General features: G+C 39.6%; 1 protein-coding gene across 3 annotated transcripts in view; it reads left to right on the top strand.

The window, feature by feature from the left end:
- The window catches only part of LOC134211586 (DNA-binding protein D-ETS-3), a 321549-nt gene that overhangs the window by 255145 nt on the left and 46361 nt on the right, over positions 1-20043 (top strand). For all 3 annotated transcript variants that reach the window (XM_062688598.1, XM_062688597.1, XM_062688599.1), the window contains one exon: positions 259-448. In XM_062688598.1, coding sequence (XP_062544582.1) covers positions 259-448 — 190 coding nt within the window. The remainder of the gene's footprint in view (positions 1-258; positions 449-20043) is intronic.

The following is a 20043-nucleotide window of genomic DNA, read 5'->3' as shown; positions in this document are numbered from 1 at the left end:
GAGAGAGGGGGTGTTATTATTGATGATGTTATGATAATTAGCCCTTTGTGTATTGTCGTGCCATTACTGTCGCTATTAATATTTGCCTCCAGCAGGGGTGGTCCCCTGCCGTAAAACGACAAGTTTAGCTGCTTGTTGAGCGGCGAGATTTATGGTTGTCAACCACTTGTTTCATCGCCAAACCCGTAAGGTTGAACCGCACCGATTCTTCATTTGTGATTCCACTTTTTTATGTGCCTTCTTCTCGATTACTTCCAGGTTCAGGTCAAATACAACTGTGGCAGTTTCTGCTGGAGCTGCTGAGCGACTCGGCAAACGCAGCCTGCATCACCTGGGAAGGCACCAACGGCGAGTTCAAGCTTACCGACCCGGATGAGGTGGCAAGGCGCTGGGGCGAAAGGAAATCCAAACCAAACATGAACTACGACAAGCTGAGTAGAGCGTTGAGGTGAGTTTTTGGATGTGTGATATTTAGCTTAGAACTGTGAATGAAGTCAAAACTGTATCGAATGCTTTAAATGAAAAAGTTATTCCTTTGAAATAAGAGATGATATGATTAACCCAGACAAAATAGTTTTGCTATCCATTTGACTCAATCCCAAAAATATTTTCGTATAGCTACCTCAGTATCGGTTAAACTTTTTATATTCACGGTACCAATAGTGGAGGTATTGCTAGATCCATAATAAATATTTCCTCAGAATCGATAGCTTTGCGAAGTTCACAGCTTTAAATTGTTGGCCAATAGATAAACGAATAAATTTGCTAACACAAATGAGGTTGATGTCATTTAACATCAACAAGTACCAAAAATTGCGTGCACCACTAATGGGTACACTGTTTCTTTAGTGATGGTAAAACATAATTTTGATTCCCTTAGTGCATTGATTTCCTACGAGACTCGCCACTATTGGTACAGTTGCTCCATTATAGGCTCAAGGGAGTCCATTTTATTAAGGAAAATCATTGTTTTCCATAGTTTTTCAAACGATATCTTAGGGTAAGTTTGATTTGACAGCATATTTAAAGCACGGCGTGTCGTGAATCAGCGAATTCTATTTGTGACCGTTCTCCATCAAATTCGTTTCAAAACTGATTTTTACTACTCGGCTGTCACTTAGCACGCTTATTTCCATTCAGCCAGTTATGTGTGTATTTTGACTAACTCTCGAAAAGGGGTTATTTATTTTTACTCTATTTCGTATACATCCTACATTCACCATCTCCACTACTCTCGAAACAAATCAATACTACTATTTATGTCTCGCCATAACGGCAAATCCAGCTCTAAAATTCAGTCAAGCATCAAAATCAAAAAGCGTTCAAAAAATTTACTTGCTCTCACTATCTATTGCTGATCTTGGTTATGCAATCATGGGTAGAGTTTTCCAGGCTCTAAAATTCAGTCAAGCATCAATATCAGAAAGCATTCGAATCAATTTCTCCCCTACTTTATTACATGTTCGCACTATCTATTGCTGATCTTGGTTATGCAATCATGAGTAGAGTTTTCCTGGCTCTAAAATTTAGTTAGGGATCAAAATCAGAAAGCGTTCGAATCAATTTCTCTTCTACTTCATTACATGTTCTTACTATACTTCGCAGATCTTGGTTATGCAATCATGGGTAGAGTTTTCCAGGCTCTAAAATTCAGTCAAGCATCAAAATTATAAAGCATTCGAATCAATTTCTTGTTTACTTTTTTTACATGTTCTCACTATCAATTGCTGATCTTGGTTATGCAATCATGGGTAGAGTTTTCCAGGCTCTAAAATTCAGTCAAGCATCAAAATCAGAAAGCGTTCGAATCAATTTCTCCTCTACTTTATTACATGTTCTCACTATCTTTCGCTGATCTTGGTTATGCAATCATGGGTAGAGTTTTCAAGGCTCTAAAATTCAGTCAAGCATCAAAATTATAAAGCATTCGAATCAATTTCTTGTTTACTTTTTTTACATGTTCTCACTATCAATTGCTGATCTTGGTTATGCAATCATGGGTAGAGTTTTCCAGGCTCTAAAATTCAGTCAAGCATCAAAATCAGAAAGCGTTCGAATCAATTTCTCCTCTACTTTATTACATGTTCTCACTATCTTTCGCTGATCTTGGTTATGCAATCATGGGTAGAGTTTTCAAGGCTCTAAAATTCAGTCAAGCATCAAAATCATAAATCGTTCGAATCAATTTCTCCTCTACTTTATTACATGTTCTCACTATCTATTGCTGATTTTGGTTATGCAATCATGGGTAGAGTTTTCCAGGCTCTAAAATTCAGTCAAGCATCAAAATTATAAAGCGTTCGAATCAATTTCTTGTTTACTTTTTTTACATGTTCTCACTATCAATTGCTGATCTTGGTTATGCAATCATGGGTAGAGTTTTCCAGGCTCTAAAATTCAGTCAAGCATCAATATCAGAAAGCATTCGAATCAATTTCTCCTCTACTTTATTACATGTTCTCACTATCTATTGCTGATCTTGGTTATGCAATCATGGGTAGAGTTTTCCAGGCTCTAAAATTTAGTCAAGCATCAAAATCAGAAAGCGTTCGAATCAATTTCTCCCCTACTTTATTACATGTTCTCACTATCTATTGCTGATCTTGGTTATGCAATCATGGGTAGAGTTTTCCAGGCTCTAAAATTCAGTCAAGCATGAATATCAGAAAGCGTTCGAATCAATTTCTCTTCTACTTCATTACATGTTCTTACTATACTTCGCAGATCTTGGTTATGCAATCATGGGTAGAGTTTTCCAGGCTCTAAAATTCAGTCAAGCATCAAAATCATAAAGCGTTCGAACCAATTTCTTGTTTACTTTTTTTTTTACATGTTCTCACTATCAATTGCTGATCTTGGTTATGCAATCATGGGTAGAGTTTCCAGGCTCTAAAATTCAGTCAAGCATCAAAATCATAAATCGTTCGAATCAATTTCTCCTCTACTTTATTACATGTTCTCACTATCTATTGCTGATCTTGGTTATGCAATCATGGGTAGAGTTTCCAGGCTCTAAACTTCAGTTAAGCATCAACATCAGAAAGCGTTCGAATCAATTTCTCCTCTACTTTATTACATGTTCTCACTATACTACACAGATCTTGGTTATGCAATCATGGGTAGAGTTTTCCAGGCTCTAAAATTCAGTCAAGCATCAAAATCATAAATCGTTCGAATCAATTTCTTGTTTACTTTTTTTTTACATGTTCTCATTATCAATTGCTGATATTGGTTATGCAATCATGGGTGTAGTTTTCAAGGCTCTAAAATTCAGTCAAGCATAAATCGTTCGAATCAATTTCTCCTCTACTTTATTACATGTTCTCACTATCTATTGCTGATCTTGGTTATGCAATCATGGGTAGAGTTTTCCAGGCTCTAAAATTCAGTCAAGCATCAATATCAGAAAGTGTTCGAATCAATTTCTCTTCTACTTCATTAAATGTTCTTACTATACTTCGCAGATCTTGGTTATGCAATCATGGGTAGAGTTTTCCAGGCTCTAAAATTCAGTCAAGCATCAAAATCATAAATCGTTCGAATTAATTTCTCCCCTACTTCATTACATTTTCTTACTATCTATTGCTGATCTTGGTTATGCAATCATGGGTAGAGTTTCCAGGCTCTAAAATTCAGTCAAGCATCAAAATCATACATCGTTCGAATCAATTTTCTCCTCTACTTTATTACATGTGCTCACTATCTTTCACAGATCTTGGTTATGCAATTATGGGTAGAGTTTCCAGGCTCTAAAATTCAGTCAAGCATCAAAATCATAAATCGTTCGAATCATTCCGTGCCGATAGTTCGAACGAGCCAGACGTGTGTGCTGTGTCTCATCGCGGATTGTGTTCGGTAGTGAAAAGGCTATTGTGTGGTGCTCCTACCTACGGATCCAAGGCGATCGCTGTCGGCGAGTGAAGTAGCTGCTTCTGGCGACGCCAGTGAAGCAGGCTATTGTTACTGCTGCTACCTACAGCAGCAGGGGCAGATAAGTGGCAAAACTTTTTATTGTTCTCCCTTCTGTTTGATACAGAGTGGGACTGCTTAGAATTAATCGAATTAGTTTTTTTAAGTTTTTTTTTTTCTAATTTGCTATTAGTTCTAAGTTAGTATAAGCAAAATTATCCTTCCACCTTGCGGGGTGAGAATGGAGGAGGAGACTGGAGAAGGCAATGTGCCTGCTAAAGATGGAGGGCGCACTCGATTGTACCATGCGGCTTCGCCTGGGCCTTGGGTTGTTTACTTTCGGCAGAAAGTAAAAAGCCTAGATTTTCTCGGCATTAAACGAGATTTGACGCGTCGTTTTCCGAAGCTTGATTTTAGCCAGATCAACAGGAACAAACTACGCATCACCGCACCTACATACCAGGTGGCGAATGAAATTGCTGGCGACAGGGCGTACAATGTTGAATATATGGTTTATGTCCCCTCGCGAGAGGTCGAAATTGAAGGTGTGATCAACGCAGCGAGCCTGACTTGCAAGGATGTACTTGCGGGAAAAGGCCGCCTAAAGAATGCAATGGAGTCTACCGTGGATATTCTGGACTGCAAGGAATTGCATTCAGCAGCCACGGTAGATGGAAAGAAGGTATATTCCAAGTCAGGTTCGCTTCGGGTGACGTTCGCCGGTTCGATGCTCCCAAAATATGTTGATATTGAAAACATGCTATTTCCGGTGCGTCTTTTTGTGCCAAGGGTATTTAATTGTACCAATTGCAAACAACTTGGTCACACTGCCGAGTTTTGTGACAACAAACCACGTTGTGGCAAATGTTCTGAAAGGCATAGGGAGGAGTCCTGCCAGCAACAGGCAACAAAATGTGCCTATTGTGGTTTGAATCCTCCCCATGGTTTGCAGGAATGCCCGGTGTACAAAAGCGCACCCAAAAGTGAAGCGCTCGTTGGTACAGCGCTCCAAGCAGTCGTATGCGGAAATGGTTAAGTCGCAAGACACATCCGCCACAGCCACTGCATCGACTGCTATTTCAGCCACCGTTCGTGTAAGTGATTATTATGATTCCATATCCATTGATGAATTGGACTCTGACGCTGCCGATATGGATGATCCTGCGGAGGTACACGTGCCCGAAAAGAGGAAGCAACCGTCTTCCCGGGATCGCGCCGCAAGAGAACTAAAATCCTCCATAAAAGCTTGGCAAAATCTGAAGTTAATGGGGGTTTATTTAAAATCCCGAAGTAACCTGTCCCTACTGTTTTTTTTTATCCTAGTTGCAGTAAGGCATTCCCGCCATTGCCAAAATCCGATGTTTCGAAGAAACATCCGGCTAGGAGAATCAACGAAAGAAAAAAAGTAATTCGCACTTCTAGTAAAAGTATTCCGTCCAAGCGAGGATTGATCTCCTTTAAGGACCTTGTGGACCGTTTTTTGAATTTATTCAATATTCCGAATTCATTGAGGCCTATCATTGACCTTTTCATACCAACAGTGGAAAGTTATCTGAAGCAATTGACTGTTTCATGGCCCCTTCTTGCAGGAATTGTATCTTTCGATGGATAATACGGCCTATACCCAAGATACAATCACTGTGCTGCAGTGGAACTGTCATAGTCTGAAAAATAAATTAGACGTGTTCAAGTTTTTGATTCGCAATTCCGATTGCGATATATTTGCACTCTGTGAAACATGGCTTTCTTCTGAAGATGAAATCAACTTCCACGATTTTAATATTATTCGCCAAGATCGGGATGATCATTATGGTGGCGTTCTTTTGGGGATCAAAAAATGCTACTCCTTCTACAAAATTCCCATTCCGACTGTTAATGGCCTAGAGATCGTCGCTTGCCAAATAAATGTAAAGAATAAAGATCTTTGCATAGCTTCAGTGTACATTCCTCCAAATGCCTCTATTAATCGTCGAGATTTTGGAGCGCAGTCTCCCTCCTATCATCTCCAGTATTGATATTGGGTGATATGAACGCACATGGTATTGGTTGGGGCGAAACGTATGACGATTATAGAGCGCCTATTTTCTATGATTTGTGTGACGATTTCAATTTGAATATTTTGAACACTGGTGAAGTAACTCGAATAGGACCAAATGGTCAACAAAGCCGTATTGATCTGTCTTTATGTTCAAATTCACTATCATTAGATTGCACGTGGAAGGTAATTCAAGATCCCCATGGTAGTGACCATATGCCGATAGTCACCACAATTAAGAGTGGCTATCAACAATCTGATCCAGTTAATGTTCCTTTCGATCTCACGAAGAACATTGACTGGCAAAATTTGCATCGGCGGTAAAATTGGTATTGAATCAACTGATACTCTTCCACCTTTGGATGAATATCGATTCCTTACTGAGTTGATTCAAAAGCGCACTAGAAGCTCAGAAACGACGCGTTCCAAGTACATCTGTCATCAGAAGACCAGCCACTCCTGGATGGGATGATGAATGTACTAAGTTGTATTCTGAGAAATCTGATGCCTTCAAGGCCTTCCGTAAACACGGAAGGTCCGAGCTTTGAAGAGTATTTGAGGCTCGAAAGAAAACTCAAAAATCTTCTCAAGGCAAAAAACGTAGCTACTGGCGACGTTTTGTCGAGGACTATCACGAGAAACCTCAATGACAACACTTTGGAAAACGGCTCGCAACATGCGGAACCGCATTTCCACCAATGAGAGTGAAGAATACCCCAATCGATGGATATTCAACTTCGCAAAAAGGTCTGCCCAGATTCAGTACCAGCAGAACCGCTATTTCGAGAATCAGTCACTGATCCCGGTTCTTTGGGTGGACCATTCACAATGCTGGAACTTTCTATGTCTCTTCTTTCATCGAATAACTCTGCTCCGGGATGCGATAACATCAAATTCAATCTTCTTAAAACCTCCCAGATATCGCAAAAGACGATTACTTGACCTGTACAACTGTTTCATGGAGTACAACATTGTGCCACCTGAATGGCGACAGGTCAAAGTAATAGCTATTCAAAAGCCTGGGAAACCAGCGTCTAATCACAATTCATACCGACCGATTGCCATGCTATCATGCATGAGAAAATTATTGGAGAAAATGATCCTTTCAAGAGTCGACCATTGGGTCGAAGAAAATGCATTGCTTTCAAATACTCAGTTTGGATTTCGAAAAGGAAAGGAACTAACGATTGTCTAGCGTTGCTTTCTTCAGATATACAACTGGCCTTTGCGCACAAGGAGCAATTGGCTTCAGTATTCTTGGATATTAAGGGCGCTTTTGATTCAGTTTCCATAGAAGTACTGTCAGACAATCTGCACAGTAGTGGATTACCCGTTATTTTGAACAATTTCTTGTATAATTTGTTGTCAGAAAAACAAATGAACTTCACACTCGGCACTCTGACAACTTCCAGAAATAGCTACATGGGCCTTCCCCAAGGATCATGTTTAAGTCCCTTGCTTTATAATTTCTATGTTAAAGATATTGACAATTGTTTGGAAGGACAATGCACGCTCAGACAACTTGCAGATGATGCCGTGGTCTCTCTAAGAGGTCCATGTGCAGCTGTCTTGCAAGGACCATTGCAAAGTACCCTGGATAATCTGACTGTTTGGGCCAGACATTTAGGGATCGAGTTTTCACCGCAAAAACTCAGTTGGTTGTGTTTACTAAGAAGCGGTATCCTGCTCAACTGAAACTCAAGCTGTTGAATGATGACATCAACCAATCTTTATCTTCAAAATACCTTGGGGTCGTGTTTGATTCCAAATGTACCTGGAAACTCCACATTGAGTATTTGATACAAAAATGTCGGAAAAGGATCAATTTTCTACGTTCTATCTCCGGAACATGGTGGGGTGCTCACCCGGAAGACCTCATCAAACTCTATAGAACGACTATTCTCTCTGTTTTAGAGTATGGCTCCTTCTGCTTCCTCTCAGCAGCTGATTGCCACCTGATCAAATTGGAACGAATTCAGTATCGTTGTTTGCGTATTGCCCTTGGCTGCATGCATTCAACGCATAACATGAGCCTGGAGGTGCTTGCTGGAGTCACTCCTTTAAAGCACCGTTACTGGGAGCTCTCACTTAGAATACTCATCAAATGTGGAACAAGTAACACACTTGTTCCAGATAACTTCGATAATATGCTTGAACTAACTTGTCGTTCAAGATTCCTTAGAGTCTATCTCAACTACATTTCTTCAGATCTTTGTCTTCCGTGTTATAATCCACCTCGAGTTCACTTCACCAACGACAGTTCCTCAATTGTATACGATCTGTCCATGAAACATGCTATTCAAGGAATACCAGATCATCTTCGACAAATATCTATTCCCTCACTTTTTCTGAAAAATATGAACATGTCAATTGCAACAACAGATATTTCACTGATGGTTCTCGCATCAACGGATCCACTGGCTTCGGTGTTTTCAATGTAACTTCAACCACCTTCCGAAAACTTCAGGAACCGTGTTCGGTTTATGTTGCTGAGCTGGCAGCAATTAACTTCGCTTTGGGGATAATTTCCAATCAGCCCGTAGACCATTATTTCATCTTCTCGGATAGTCTTAGTTCTATCGAGGCACTCCGGTCGATGAAACCTGTTAAGCACGCATCTTACTTTCTTACAAACATAAGAGAGCAGATGCGTGTTTTGGTCGAAAGATCATTCAAGATTACCTTTGTTTGGGTCCCATCTCACTGCTCAATCTACGGCAATGAGAAGGCAGACTCGCTGGCAAAGGTGGGCGCACAGGAAGGTGAAGTTTATGATAGACAATACTCGAGCAACGAGTTTTTCCCATTAGTCCGTCAGAGTACTCTTCAAAGTTGGCAAAGAAATTGGACACACAACGAACTTGGACGGTGGCTATTTTCCATAGTTCCAAAAGTTTCTGGGCGAGCGTGGTTCAGAGGTGAGGACTTAAGTCGAGGCTTCATTCGCGTGATGTCGAGACTTATGTCCAATCACTATTCACTAAACGCACATCTGTACAGAATAAACCTTGTCGATAGCAACTTATGTAGGTGCGGAGCCGGTTATGATGACATCGATCACGTAGTTTGGTCCTGCTCGGAAAATGACGCCTCCAGAGAGCAATTATTGGATACCCTTGTGGCCCGAGGTAAACAACCCTTCAGGGAAGTTCGCGGTGTTTTGGGAGATCGTGATGTTGTCTATATGCAGGCCATTTATAGTTTTCTTTGTGCTTCTGACATCAAAATCTAACATTTTGTTTTTTTCTTTCTTTAAAGTTTTTTTGTTCTGTCTCTGCCTTTTTGTTCCGTAGAGCCCCATAGCTCTTGCCATCCGGAAGATGCTCCCAGTCGAACCATTCCTCGAGTACGACGACACGCCACATCGTCACTGACGCCAAATGCCCGGATGAGAAACTGAAATTTCCTGATCCCAAATCCTAAGCCCCGTCCATCCTTAAACATTGTTAACTAACCTCGAGTCACCACGAGTACGCTGGCTTCTACCCCCCTCTTACTAACCGTATAATAAAATGATATTGATTGTATATATCACAAAGAACAATGGCTCCGTAAAGTGTTATACACGCCTGAGCCTACCAAATAAACGAAATTGGAAAAAAAAAAAAAAAAAAATCGTTCGAATCAATTTCTTCTCTACTTTATTACATGTTCTCACTATCTTTTGCTGATCTTGGTTATGCAATCATGGGTAGAGTTTTCCAGGCTCTAAAATTCAGTCAAGCATCAATATCAGAAAGCGTTCGAATCAATTTCTCTTCTACTTCATTACATGTTCTTACTACTTCGCAGATCTTGGTTATGCAATCATGGGTAGAGTTTTCCAGGCTCTAAAATTCAGTCAAGCATCAAAATCATAAAGCGTTCGAACCAATTTCTTGTTTACTTTTTTTTTTAAACATGTTCTCACTATCAATTGCTGATCTTGGTTATGCAATCATGGGTAGAGTTTTCAAAGCTCTAAAATTCAGTTAAGCATCAATATCAGCAAGCGTTCGAATCAATTTCTCTTCTACTTCATTACATGTTCTTACTATACTTCGCAGATCTTGGTTATGCAATCATGGGTAGAGTTTTCCAGGCTCTAAAATTCAGTCAAGCATCAAAATCATAAAGCGTTCGAACCAATTTCTTGTTTACTTTTTTTTTACATGTTCTCACTATCAATTGCTGATCTTGGTTATGCAATCATGGGTAGAGTTTTCCAGGCTCTAAAATTCCGTCAAGCATCAAAATCAGAAAGCGTTCGAATTAATTTCTCCCCTACTTCATTACATTTTTTACTATCTATTGCTGATCTTGGTTATGCAATCATGGGTAGAGTTTCCAGGCTCTAAACTTCAGTTAAGCATCAACATCAGAAAGCGTTCGAATCAATTTCTCCTCTACTTTATTACATGTTCTCACTATACTACACAGATCTTGGTTATGCAATCATGGGTAGAGTTTTCCAGGCTCTAAAATTCAGTCAAGCATCAAAATCATAAATCGTTCGAATCAATTTCTTGTTTACTTTTTTTTACATGTTCTCATTATCAATTGCTGATATTGGTTATGCAATCATGGGTGTAGTTTTCAAGGCTCTAAAATTCAGTCAAGCATAAATCGTTCGAATCAATTTCTCCTCTACTTTATTACATGTTCTCACTATCTTTCGCTGATCTTGATTATGCAATCATGGGTAGAGTTTTCAAGGCTCTAAAATTCAGTCAAGCATCAATATCAGAAAGCGTTCGAATCAATTTCTCTTCTACTTCATTACATGTTCTTACTACTTCACAGATCTTGGTTATGCAATCATGGGTAGAGTTTCCAGGCTCTAAAATTCAGTCAAGCATCAAAATCATAAATCGTTCGAATCAATTTCTCCTCTACTTTATTACATGTTCTCACTATCTTTCGCTGATCTTGGTTATGCAATCATGGGTAGAGTTTTCAAGGCTCTAAAATTCAGTCAAGCATCAATATCAGAAAGCGTTCGAATCAATTTCTCTTCTACTTCATTACATGTTCTTACTATACTTCGCAGATTTTGGTTATGCAATCATGGGTAGAGTTTTCCAGGCTCTAAAATTCAGTCAAGCATCAAAATCATAAATCGTTCGAATCAATTTCTCCTCTACTTTATTACATGTTCTCACTATCTATTGCTGATCTTGGTTATGCAATCATGGGTAGAGTTTTCCAGGCTCTAAAATTCAGTCAAGCATCAATATCAGAAAGCATTCGAATCAATTTCTCCTCTACTTTATTACATGTTCTCACTATACTACACAGATCTTGGTTATGCAATCATGGGTAGAGTTTTCCAGGCTCTAAAATTCAGTCAAGCATCAAAATCATAAATCGTTCGAATCAATTTCTTGTTTACTTTTTTTTTACATGTTCTCATTATCAATTGCTGATATTGGTTATGCAATCATGGGTGTAGTTTTCAAGGCTCTAAAATTCAGTCAAGCATAAATCGTTCGAATCAATTTCTCCTCTACTTTATTACATGTTCTCACTATCTTTCGCTGATCTTGATTATGCAGTCATAGGTAGAGTTTTCAAGGCTCTAAAATTCAGTCAAGCATCAATATCAGAAAGCGTTCGAATCAATTTCTCTTCTACTTCATTACATATTCTTACTATACTTCACAGATCTTGGTTATGCAATCATGGGTAGAGTTTCCAGGCTCTAAAATTCAGTCAAGCATCAATATCAGAAAGCGTTCGAATCAATTTCTCTTCTACTTCATTACATGTTCTTACTACTTCGCAGATCTTGGTTATGCAATCATGGGTAGAGTTTTCCAGGCTCTAAAATTCAGTCAAGCATCAAAATCATAAATCGTTCGAATCAATTTCTTGTTTACTTTTTTTTTTTACATGTTCTCATTATCAATTGCTGATATTGGTTATGCAATCATGGGTGTAGTTTTCAAGGCTCTAAAATTCAGTCAAGCATAAATCGTTCGAATCAATTTCTCCACTACTTTATTACATGTTCTCACTATCTTTCGCTGATCTTGATTATGCAGTCATGGGTAGAGTTTTCAAGGCTCTAAAATTCAGTCAAGCATCAATATCAGAAAGCGTTCGAATCAATTTCTCTTCTACTTCATTACATGTTCTTACTATACTTCACAGATCTTGGTTATGCAATCATGGGTAGAGTTTCCAGGCTCTAAAATTCAGTCAAGCATCAAAATCATAAATCGTTCGAATCAATTTCTTCTCTACTTTATTACATGTTCTCACTATCTTTTGCTGATCTTGGTTATGCAATCATGGGTAGAGTTTTCCAGGCTCTAAAATTCAGTCAAGCATCAAAATCATAAATCGTTCGAATCAATTTCTCCTCTACTTTATTACATGTTCTCACTATCTTTTGCTGATCTTGGTTATGCAATCATGGGTAGAGTTTTCCAGGCTCTAAAATTCAGTCAAGCATCAATATCAGAAAGCGTTCGAATCAATTTCTCTTCTACTTCATTACATGTTCTTACTACTTCGCAGATCTTGGTTATGCAATCATGGGTAGAGTTTTCAAGGCTCTAAAATTCAGTCAAGCATCAATATCAGAAAGCGTTCGAATCAATTTCTCTTCTACTTCATTACATGTTCTTACTATACTTCGCAGATCTTGGTTATGCAATCATGGTTAGAGTTTTCCAGGCTCTAAAATTCAGTCAAGCATTAAAATCATAAAGCGTTCGAACCAATTTCTTGTTTACTTTTTTTTTTTACATGTTCTCACTATCAATTGCTGATCTTGGTTATGCAATCATGGGTAGAGTTTTCAAGGCTCTAAAATTCAGTCAAGCATCAATATCAGCAAGCGTTCGAATCAATTTCTCTTCTACTTCATTACATGTTCTTACTATACTTCGCAGATCTTGGTTATGCAATCATGGTTAGAGTTTTCCAGGCTCTAAAATTCAGTCAAACATCAAAATCATAAAGCGTTCGAATCAATTTCTTGTTCACTTTTTTTTTACACGTTCTCACTATCAATTGCTGATCTTGGTTATGCAATCATAGGTAGAGTTTCCAGGCTCTGAAATTCAGTCAAGCATCAATATCAGAAAGCATTCGAATCAATTTCTCCCTTACTTTATTACATGTTCTTACTATCAATTACTGATCTTGGTTATGCAATCATGAGTAGAGTTCTCCAGGCTCTAAAATTCAGTCAAGCATCAAAATCATAAATCGTTCGAATCTATTTCTCCTCTACTTTATTACATGTTCTCACTATCTTTCGCTGATCTTGGTTATGCAATCATAGGTAGAGTTTTCCAGGCTCTAAAATTCAGTCAAGCATCAATATCAGAAAGCGTTCGAATCAATTTCTCTCGTTCAAATCATCAATCTGTGGGCATCGTGACCCAACTAGATCCAATAGATTATCCAACCACCGACTAACCTACTCCAGAGTTGGATTTCATTGACCCAACTAGGTCCGATGGCATATCCAGCCACCGACCAACCCACTCCAGAGTTGGATTTTCTTGACCCAACTAGGTCCGATGGCATATCCAGCCACCGACCAACTCACTCCAGAGTTGGATTTTCTTGACCCAACTAGGTCCGATGGCATATCCAGCCACCGACCAACTCACTCCAGAGTTGGATTTTCTTGACCCAACTAGGTCCGATGGCATATCCAGCCACCGACCAACCCACTCCAGAGTTGGATTTTCTTGACCCAACTAGGTCCGATAGCATATCCAGCCACCGACCAACCCACTCCAGAGTTGGATTTTCTTGACTAACTAGGTCCGATGGCATATCCAGCCACCGACCAACCCACTCCAGAGTTGGATTTTCTTGACTCAACTAGGTCCGATGGCATATCCAGCCACCGACCAACCCACTCCAGAGTTGGATTTTCTTGACCCAACTAGGTCCGATGGCATATCCAGCCACCGACCAACCCACTCCAGAGTTGGATTTTCTTGACCCAACTAGGTCCGATGGCATATCCAGCCACCGACCAACCCACTCCAGAGTTGGATTTTCTTGACCCAACTAGGTCCGATGGCATATCCAGCCACCGACCAACCCACTCCAGAGTTGGATTTTCTTGACCCAACTAGGTCCGATGGCATATCCAGCCACCGACCAACCCACTCCAGAGTTGGATTTTCTTGACCTAACTAGGTCCGATGGCATATCCAGCCACCGACCAACCCACTCCAGAGTTGGATTTTCTTGACCCAACTAGGTCCGATGGCATATCCAGCCACCGACCAACCCACTCCAGAGTTGGATTTTCTTGACCCAACTAGGTCCGATGGCATATCCAGCCACCGACCAACCCACTCCAGAGTTGGATTTTCTTGACCCAACTAGGTCCGATGGCATATCCAGCCACCCCTTAACCTACTCCAAAATTGTTTTTTTCTTTTAATCCGACAATATTCGACAGAGTATATACTTTTCACTATTTTTTCTTACTTTTAGATTTTACTACAACATTAGAGTTAGAAAACACACACACTAATAAAAGTGTCTTTTGTACATAATAAATCACATCCATTAACTGTTCATTACTGATCTTAATCATGTTATTATAGACAGTTTTCCAACGAAATTAAGACATTCATTACATTCGATACTTTATTAGCGTTACTACGGTGGTACCTACCCAAATTTCCTTTTACTAAGTATGGTAGTACAATCCATTTCTACATGAATTTCGTTCAAATTATATAGTCAACATTATAACACGTAACACAACAACATAATACATTATTTTAATTATATATAGCCAACTGAACAGCCTAGTTCTATAGATCATAGAACTGTAGCATCATATTTAGTTCATCACCACCTGGTTTATTGTTCTATTGCCAACCAATGTTAGTAGATACTAAGGTATGGAAATCCATATATTGTGTACGTGCCTTTCGTGTATGGCGAATAAGCTTTCACTATTACATTTGAACGAGCTCCCATAAGAAGCCGTGCATATAAGTACGTCACCATTTGCTGTTTACATTTTTCATCATCCACTAATACCTGTGCATATGATCATCTCCCTCACCTTCTATCTATTCTCATTGATTGCCAACTGTGCATCTCTTTCAAGATGACAGTCATTCACAGACTTCAGTGACACATTGCCATTCTCAACACAAATAAATGAATACAAATACAATAAAGACTTACCAATCTCAATTCTCGTTAACACGTTAACCAAACGTATCATACACAGACAATCTGTGTTTACTTGTGGGATCGAAAGTGTATAGATCTGTTCCTTGTAAATGATCTTCTAAGTGCTTCTAGTCAACAATGCAAGGGTTGACCAGTTTCAGATGAGTCCGTTCAATGCGCTAGCCACGCTCATACCGACAGGTTCCGACTGGTTACTGTGCCGCTTCATTTCTACCGAAATCGCCACTCCACATCCTCAATATTTTACACAGCCCTACACACAATTCCAACAGAAGAAAACGCAAAAACTGCGACCTTTTAAATTTATCGTAGCCGAGCAAAACGGGAGCAAAAGTTCCCTACAGTCCACGCCATTGTCGTGAATCAGCGAATTCTATTTGTGACCGTTCTCCATCAAATTCGTTTCAAAACTGATTTTTACTACTCGGCTGTCACTTAGCACGCTTATTTCCATTCAGCCAGTTATGTGTGTATTTTGACTAACTCTCGAAAAGGGGTTATTTATTTTTACTCTATTTCGTATACATCCTACACGGCGCATCAACTGAAGCCATCGTAAAGTGTATTACAGTGAACACTCCCTAGCTCGATGTTCAGTAACTCGATATTGAATCTAGCATACTGCGTTCTCTCCGTAATTCGATACATCCCTTACTCGATATTCTCAAAGTCGAAATAATTTTCCAATATGTGTTTTTACCTCCCTAACTCGATGTTGTCAGAATTAGTTCACATGCATGTCATACACGATGTCGAGCCATTTTGCCGAATGCTGTTGTGCCGAACGCCAGTTCGTCGAATGCCGTTTGACCGAATGTGTCATTTGACTGAACGGGTCATTTACCCGAATGCCGTTCGGGTGAATAGTTCAAAACAATCCGATTGCGAGTAGTGAAAAGTGAGTAATTAGAAGTAAGTAGTGAAAATTACATGAGTGAGAAGTAAGAAACGAGAAGTGCAAAGCGAATAGTAAGAAGTGTGTAGTGAGAAGTGTGTTGTATGAAGTGAGAAGTGAGATGTGCAAAATGTATAGTGAGCAGTGAGAAGTAATTAGTGAGAAGTGAGCAGTGAAAAGTTATTAGTGAGAAGTGAGCAGTGAGTGAAATTGAAAAGTAAAAAGTGTGAAGAGAGAAGTGAGAAAGTGAGACATGACAAGTGAGGAGTAAGGTCCGAAGAGTGAGAAGTGTGAAAAGTGAGTTGTGAGAATTGAAAATTAACAAATTAATCCGTATTCCTTCCAACTTCTTTCGTTTTTCTCTCCATCTTTTTTTCTTTTTACCTTCCTTCTTTTTTCTTCCTCAAACTTCCTTCATCCTTGTTATTTCTCTTCCCTTCTTCTTTCATCCATATTCTTTCTCTCCCCTTGTTCCATTTTTCCATTTTCCACCTTTCTTTCTTTGTAACATGTGGTGTGTCTGTCATTTCGAGATGTGTGAGATTATCGCGTTTTTGTTCCGTATTATAAATGTAGTAAGACACCAAAAATACATTTGAATATGCGTGAAACATCACAACCACCCATCACCCACCGGAAAGGATGCAGCCACACCACAAACCAGTTCCGCTATTCACCTCCAGTTGCAGCATCACGGAAAAATGGGCGGCCATTGGGGGGTGGCGTAGAAGGCGCCATGATAAGCGAAAAGCTCGGAGGGGAAATTCACTTGGTCGAGGGTTCTGGAAGGATATGCGCCATTGCTTGGAATCATTTTGAAAGCGATATCCAAACACGACAGACGTCTAAACTTTTATAGAAAGCATCAATTAGAAGCAAGTGGAAGAAAAGCCTTTTGAGACAGGGAAAGCTGTGAAGTTGAAGAAGCCATCCAGGTAAAAACCCTCAACCAGAACTCTAACCCCTCCCAAAGCTAAAACGGTACCACTTTCCCTAATGTGCTCGCAGGACCCCTTTTTGTTCTTCGGTTGGATTTTCCTTGTTTGTTACCTGTGTCTCCGGACCGTGTGGGCTCGAAGAACGTCCAGTGATGGCCACAAACGCGGTACTACGCGGTATTTGAAGTTCCGAGCCGCTATTCCTGCTCGAGAAGGTCCACAGAAGCATTGTCCGTGGTAGACGCCGTTTTGCTTGAAGGCCCGTGACGCCGTGGAACCCATCCGCGAGCGACTCGGTCAAGGAGCAGCTCCGCTGCGAAGAGACAAGCGATCATCGCCTGCTGGAAGGAGAAACGGAGAAACGGCCCGTCAACAGAAGAAGCGTAACAAGAAAAGATAGTGAGAAGGTAGGAGATAGCCGATTAAGAAAGTGGGAGTGAAGGTACCTGTGTACTACGTAAAATAAAGTGGGTTAAACTGCAAAACGGTATTCAAGTGTTTTCTTGGTCGCGAAGAGTCAAGCGCGTATGCCGACCCTGATGTTATGAGGAGGGGAGTCTCATGTGTGCCAAAGTGAGGGCTGCCCCATTAATTACATCTTCTTGCTTCTTTATTCTTTCGTCTATCTTTTACCTTTTCCTTCTTTCTTTCTTTTTCTTCTCGTCTCCTTCATCCTTATTCTTTCTCTTCCCCTTTTCTTCGTTTATTATTCTTCTTCTTCTCCTTATCCTGTCTTTCTTCTTCCCTTTGTCTCATATCTCATCATTTTCTACTTACTTCATCCTTATTCTTTCTCTTCCCTTCTTTTTTCTTCTTTCTGTGTTATGTCTCACCATTCACTTCTCACTTCTTAACATTTTCCTTCTCACTTCTCATTTTTCAATTATCATGTCTCACTTCTCAAATCTTTCTTTTGTTTTCCTCATTACCCACTTCCTAGTTCTCATTTCGCAGCTATCGCATCTCATTTTTCATCACTCACTTGTCACTTCTCATTTCTCTCTTCGCAATTCTCACTTTTCACTATTCATTTCCAATATCTTACTTTTCACTTTACTTATTAAGGAAAAAATCAACTATTCGGCAAAATGGCATTCGACCAAATGAGCCTAAACCATATTTCTACATGATGAAAAGTTTTAAAATTTAATAAAACAGTCCTCCATTCCGAAGGAATCTAAGAAGAGCTGCCAATGCAAAAAAGTAGTTCATTACCGTTCGACTTCATAAACGACTATGTCGGAGGGCCGTCGTGTCAGGTCTGTTTAGAGTCCCACCTAACACCAGGATTTGGGCCTGTGCACCTCGAGCGGCACACGGTTGTTTTGGTGGAGCTGGCTTGCGGATACATCCTGCTTTTTATAGAAGTTTAACCCATTTAGACGACTTTTTTAACGTAGATTTAAAGTACAAATTTGGGTTTTTCACTGGATTCTACCAAAACTAGCATAGAAAGAACTGAAATTGAAATATTTTTTTCCGAAGGTCCTAGGTCGTACAAATTGTTCTGGTGCACATATCCTCGGATGTATTAGAAAATATGTCTAGAAACAAAATGTCTCAAACTGCGATGAATGACCAAAAACTTCCATGTATTCATAATACATAAATTATTTGAGTTTTGAATAAATGTCAACTATTTCTGGGTCTCCAAAACGTCCTGGAGCTCAAAACATGCGAGTTACCCAATCAACCAAGTCCTGAACGATCTATCCGTAGATCACTAAACATCCCAGCAGGTCTATTGAGCCGGTAGAATCTCACTGATTACAGCTACCAGCTATTACATACCTCTTTTGTTCTCCAAAACGTCGCGGAGCTCAGAGCATACCAGGTCAACCAAGTCCTGAACAATGTATCCGTGCACCGCTAAACATCCCACCAAGTCCATTGCATCGATAGCATTGCACTCATTGCTTTTACGAGCTACTACAGGCCTTTTCGGCTCTCCAAAACGTCCTGGAGTTCAGAACATGTGATCTATTCGATCAACTAAGTTCTGACCGATGTATAGCCGATAGGATTCAACTATATAAATGGTATAAATGTATCATCGTGTTACCCTCAGGTTATACGAATACAAAAATGGTAACTTTGGTTAGGAACCTCGAAATTGTGAAGGTGCTTAACTCAATGTTTGCATGTGTGTTTGTATGTTCCAGCATATTTCTGAACCCATTGACCGATTTCAACCAATTTTGAAACACTCATTCTTTATATTAAGGATATGATTATAGGAGGGGAGAAGTGATCTTTGGAAAAGGGGGAGGGTGTGGGCAGAGGAGTATTCTTTATAAAACGTACAATACAGTTCAACTTCTGAGACCCTTGACCAAGCAATCTGGATTAAAATCGATATGTAATGATTAGAACCAATAAAGCAGCCAAAAACTTGGTCTGGGAAGGGGGGCTTAAATTGCGTTGAGTGAAGGAATTTCGATGTTTTATCTTTGATACAGTTATGAACTTTATTCGATCGATTATTCCCGACTTTGCGTCCTGCGTCCTTAATCATCCATAATCTTTAAGTTGCTCCTTCTTTCAGCAATAGATCTTTCAATTTTCACGAATATTGAAAGTTTATTGATGTTTTATTGGAATGATTGGAATGAAAAATAAATCATTTCATATCCATTTCATATCATATATCATATCATGTCCTTCTTCCATTTTGAAGAATGATTGATTTTTTTTTATGTTAATGCATATTGAATTATTTATTTGAGAAACCGGAGGTACCTATTTTCAAAATATTTTGCTAAGAATCAAAGAAAAATTGGTTTTAAACAAAATGTTATAAATTCTTTTGATTTCATCGGGATCATCCACCACTCAGTAAAAATATTTGAAACATGACAGTAAAGACACAGGGAACAGACGTCCATCTTCATTCGTGCAGTTGTGTAAAACTTCACTGGCCATTTTGAAGTATGTCGTCATGCCCCCATTGTGCGATGCCAGTATGCAGAAAATTGTTCATTCCGAATTGCCCCTAGGTGGTAGCACTATCATGTTCATGTAATACGAGCCAGCGCCATAGAGCTTGCTGACGTTTACTCATCCTTCTCTTTCAAGCGCATGGGGAGGATATCCTAACT

This window comes from Armigeres subalbatus, chromosome 2 (genome assembly GCF_024139115.2).
Source record: "Armigeres subalbatus isolate Guangzhou_Male chromosome 2, GZ_Asu_2, whole genome shotgun sequence".
NCBI classification, from domain to species: Eukaryota; Metazoa; Arthropoda; class Insecta; order Diptera; family Culicidae; genus Armigeres; species Armigeres subalbatus.
Note: the sequence above shows the minus strand (reverse complement) of the source record. Positions and strands in the feature narration are given on the sequence as shown.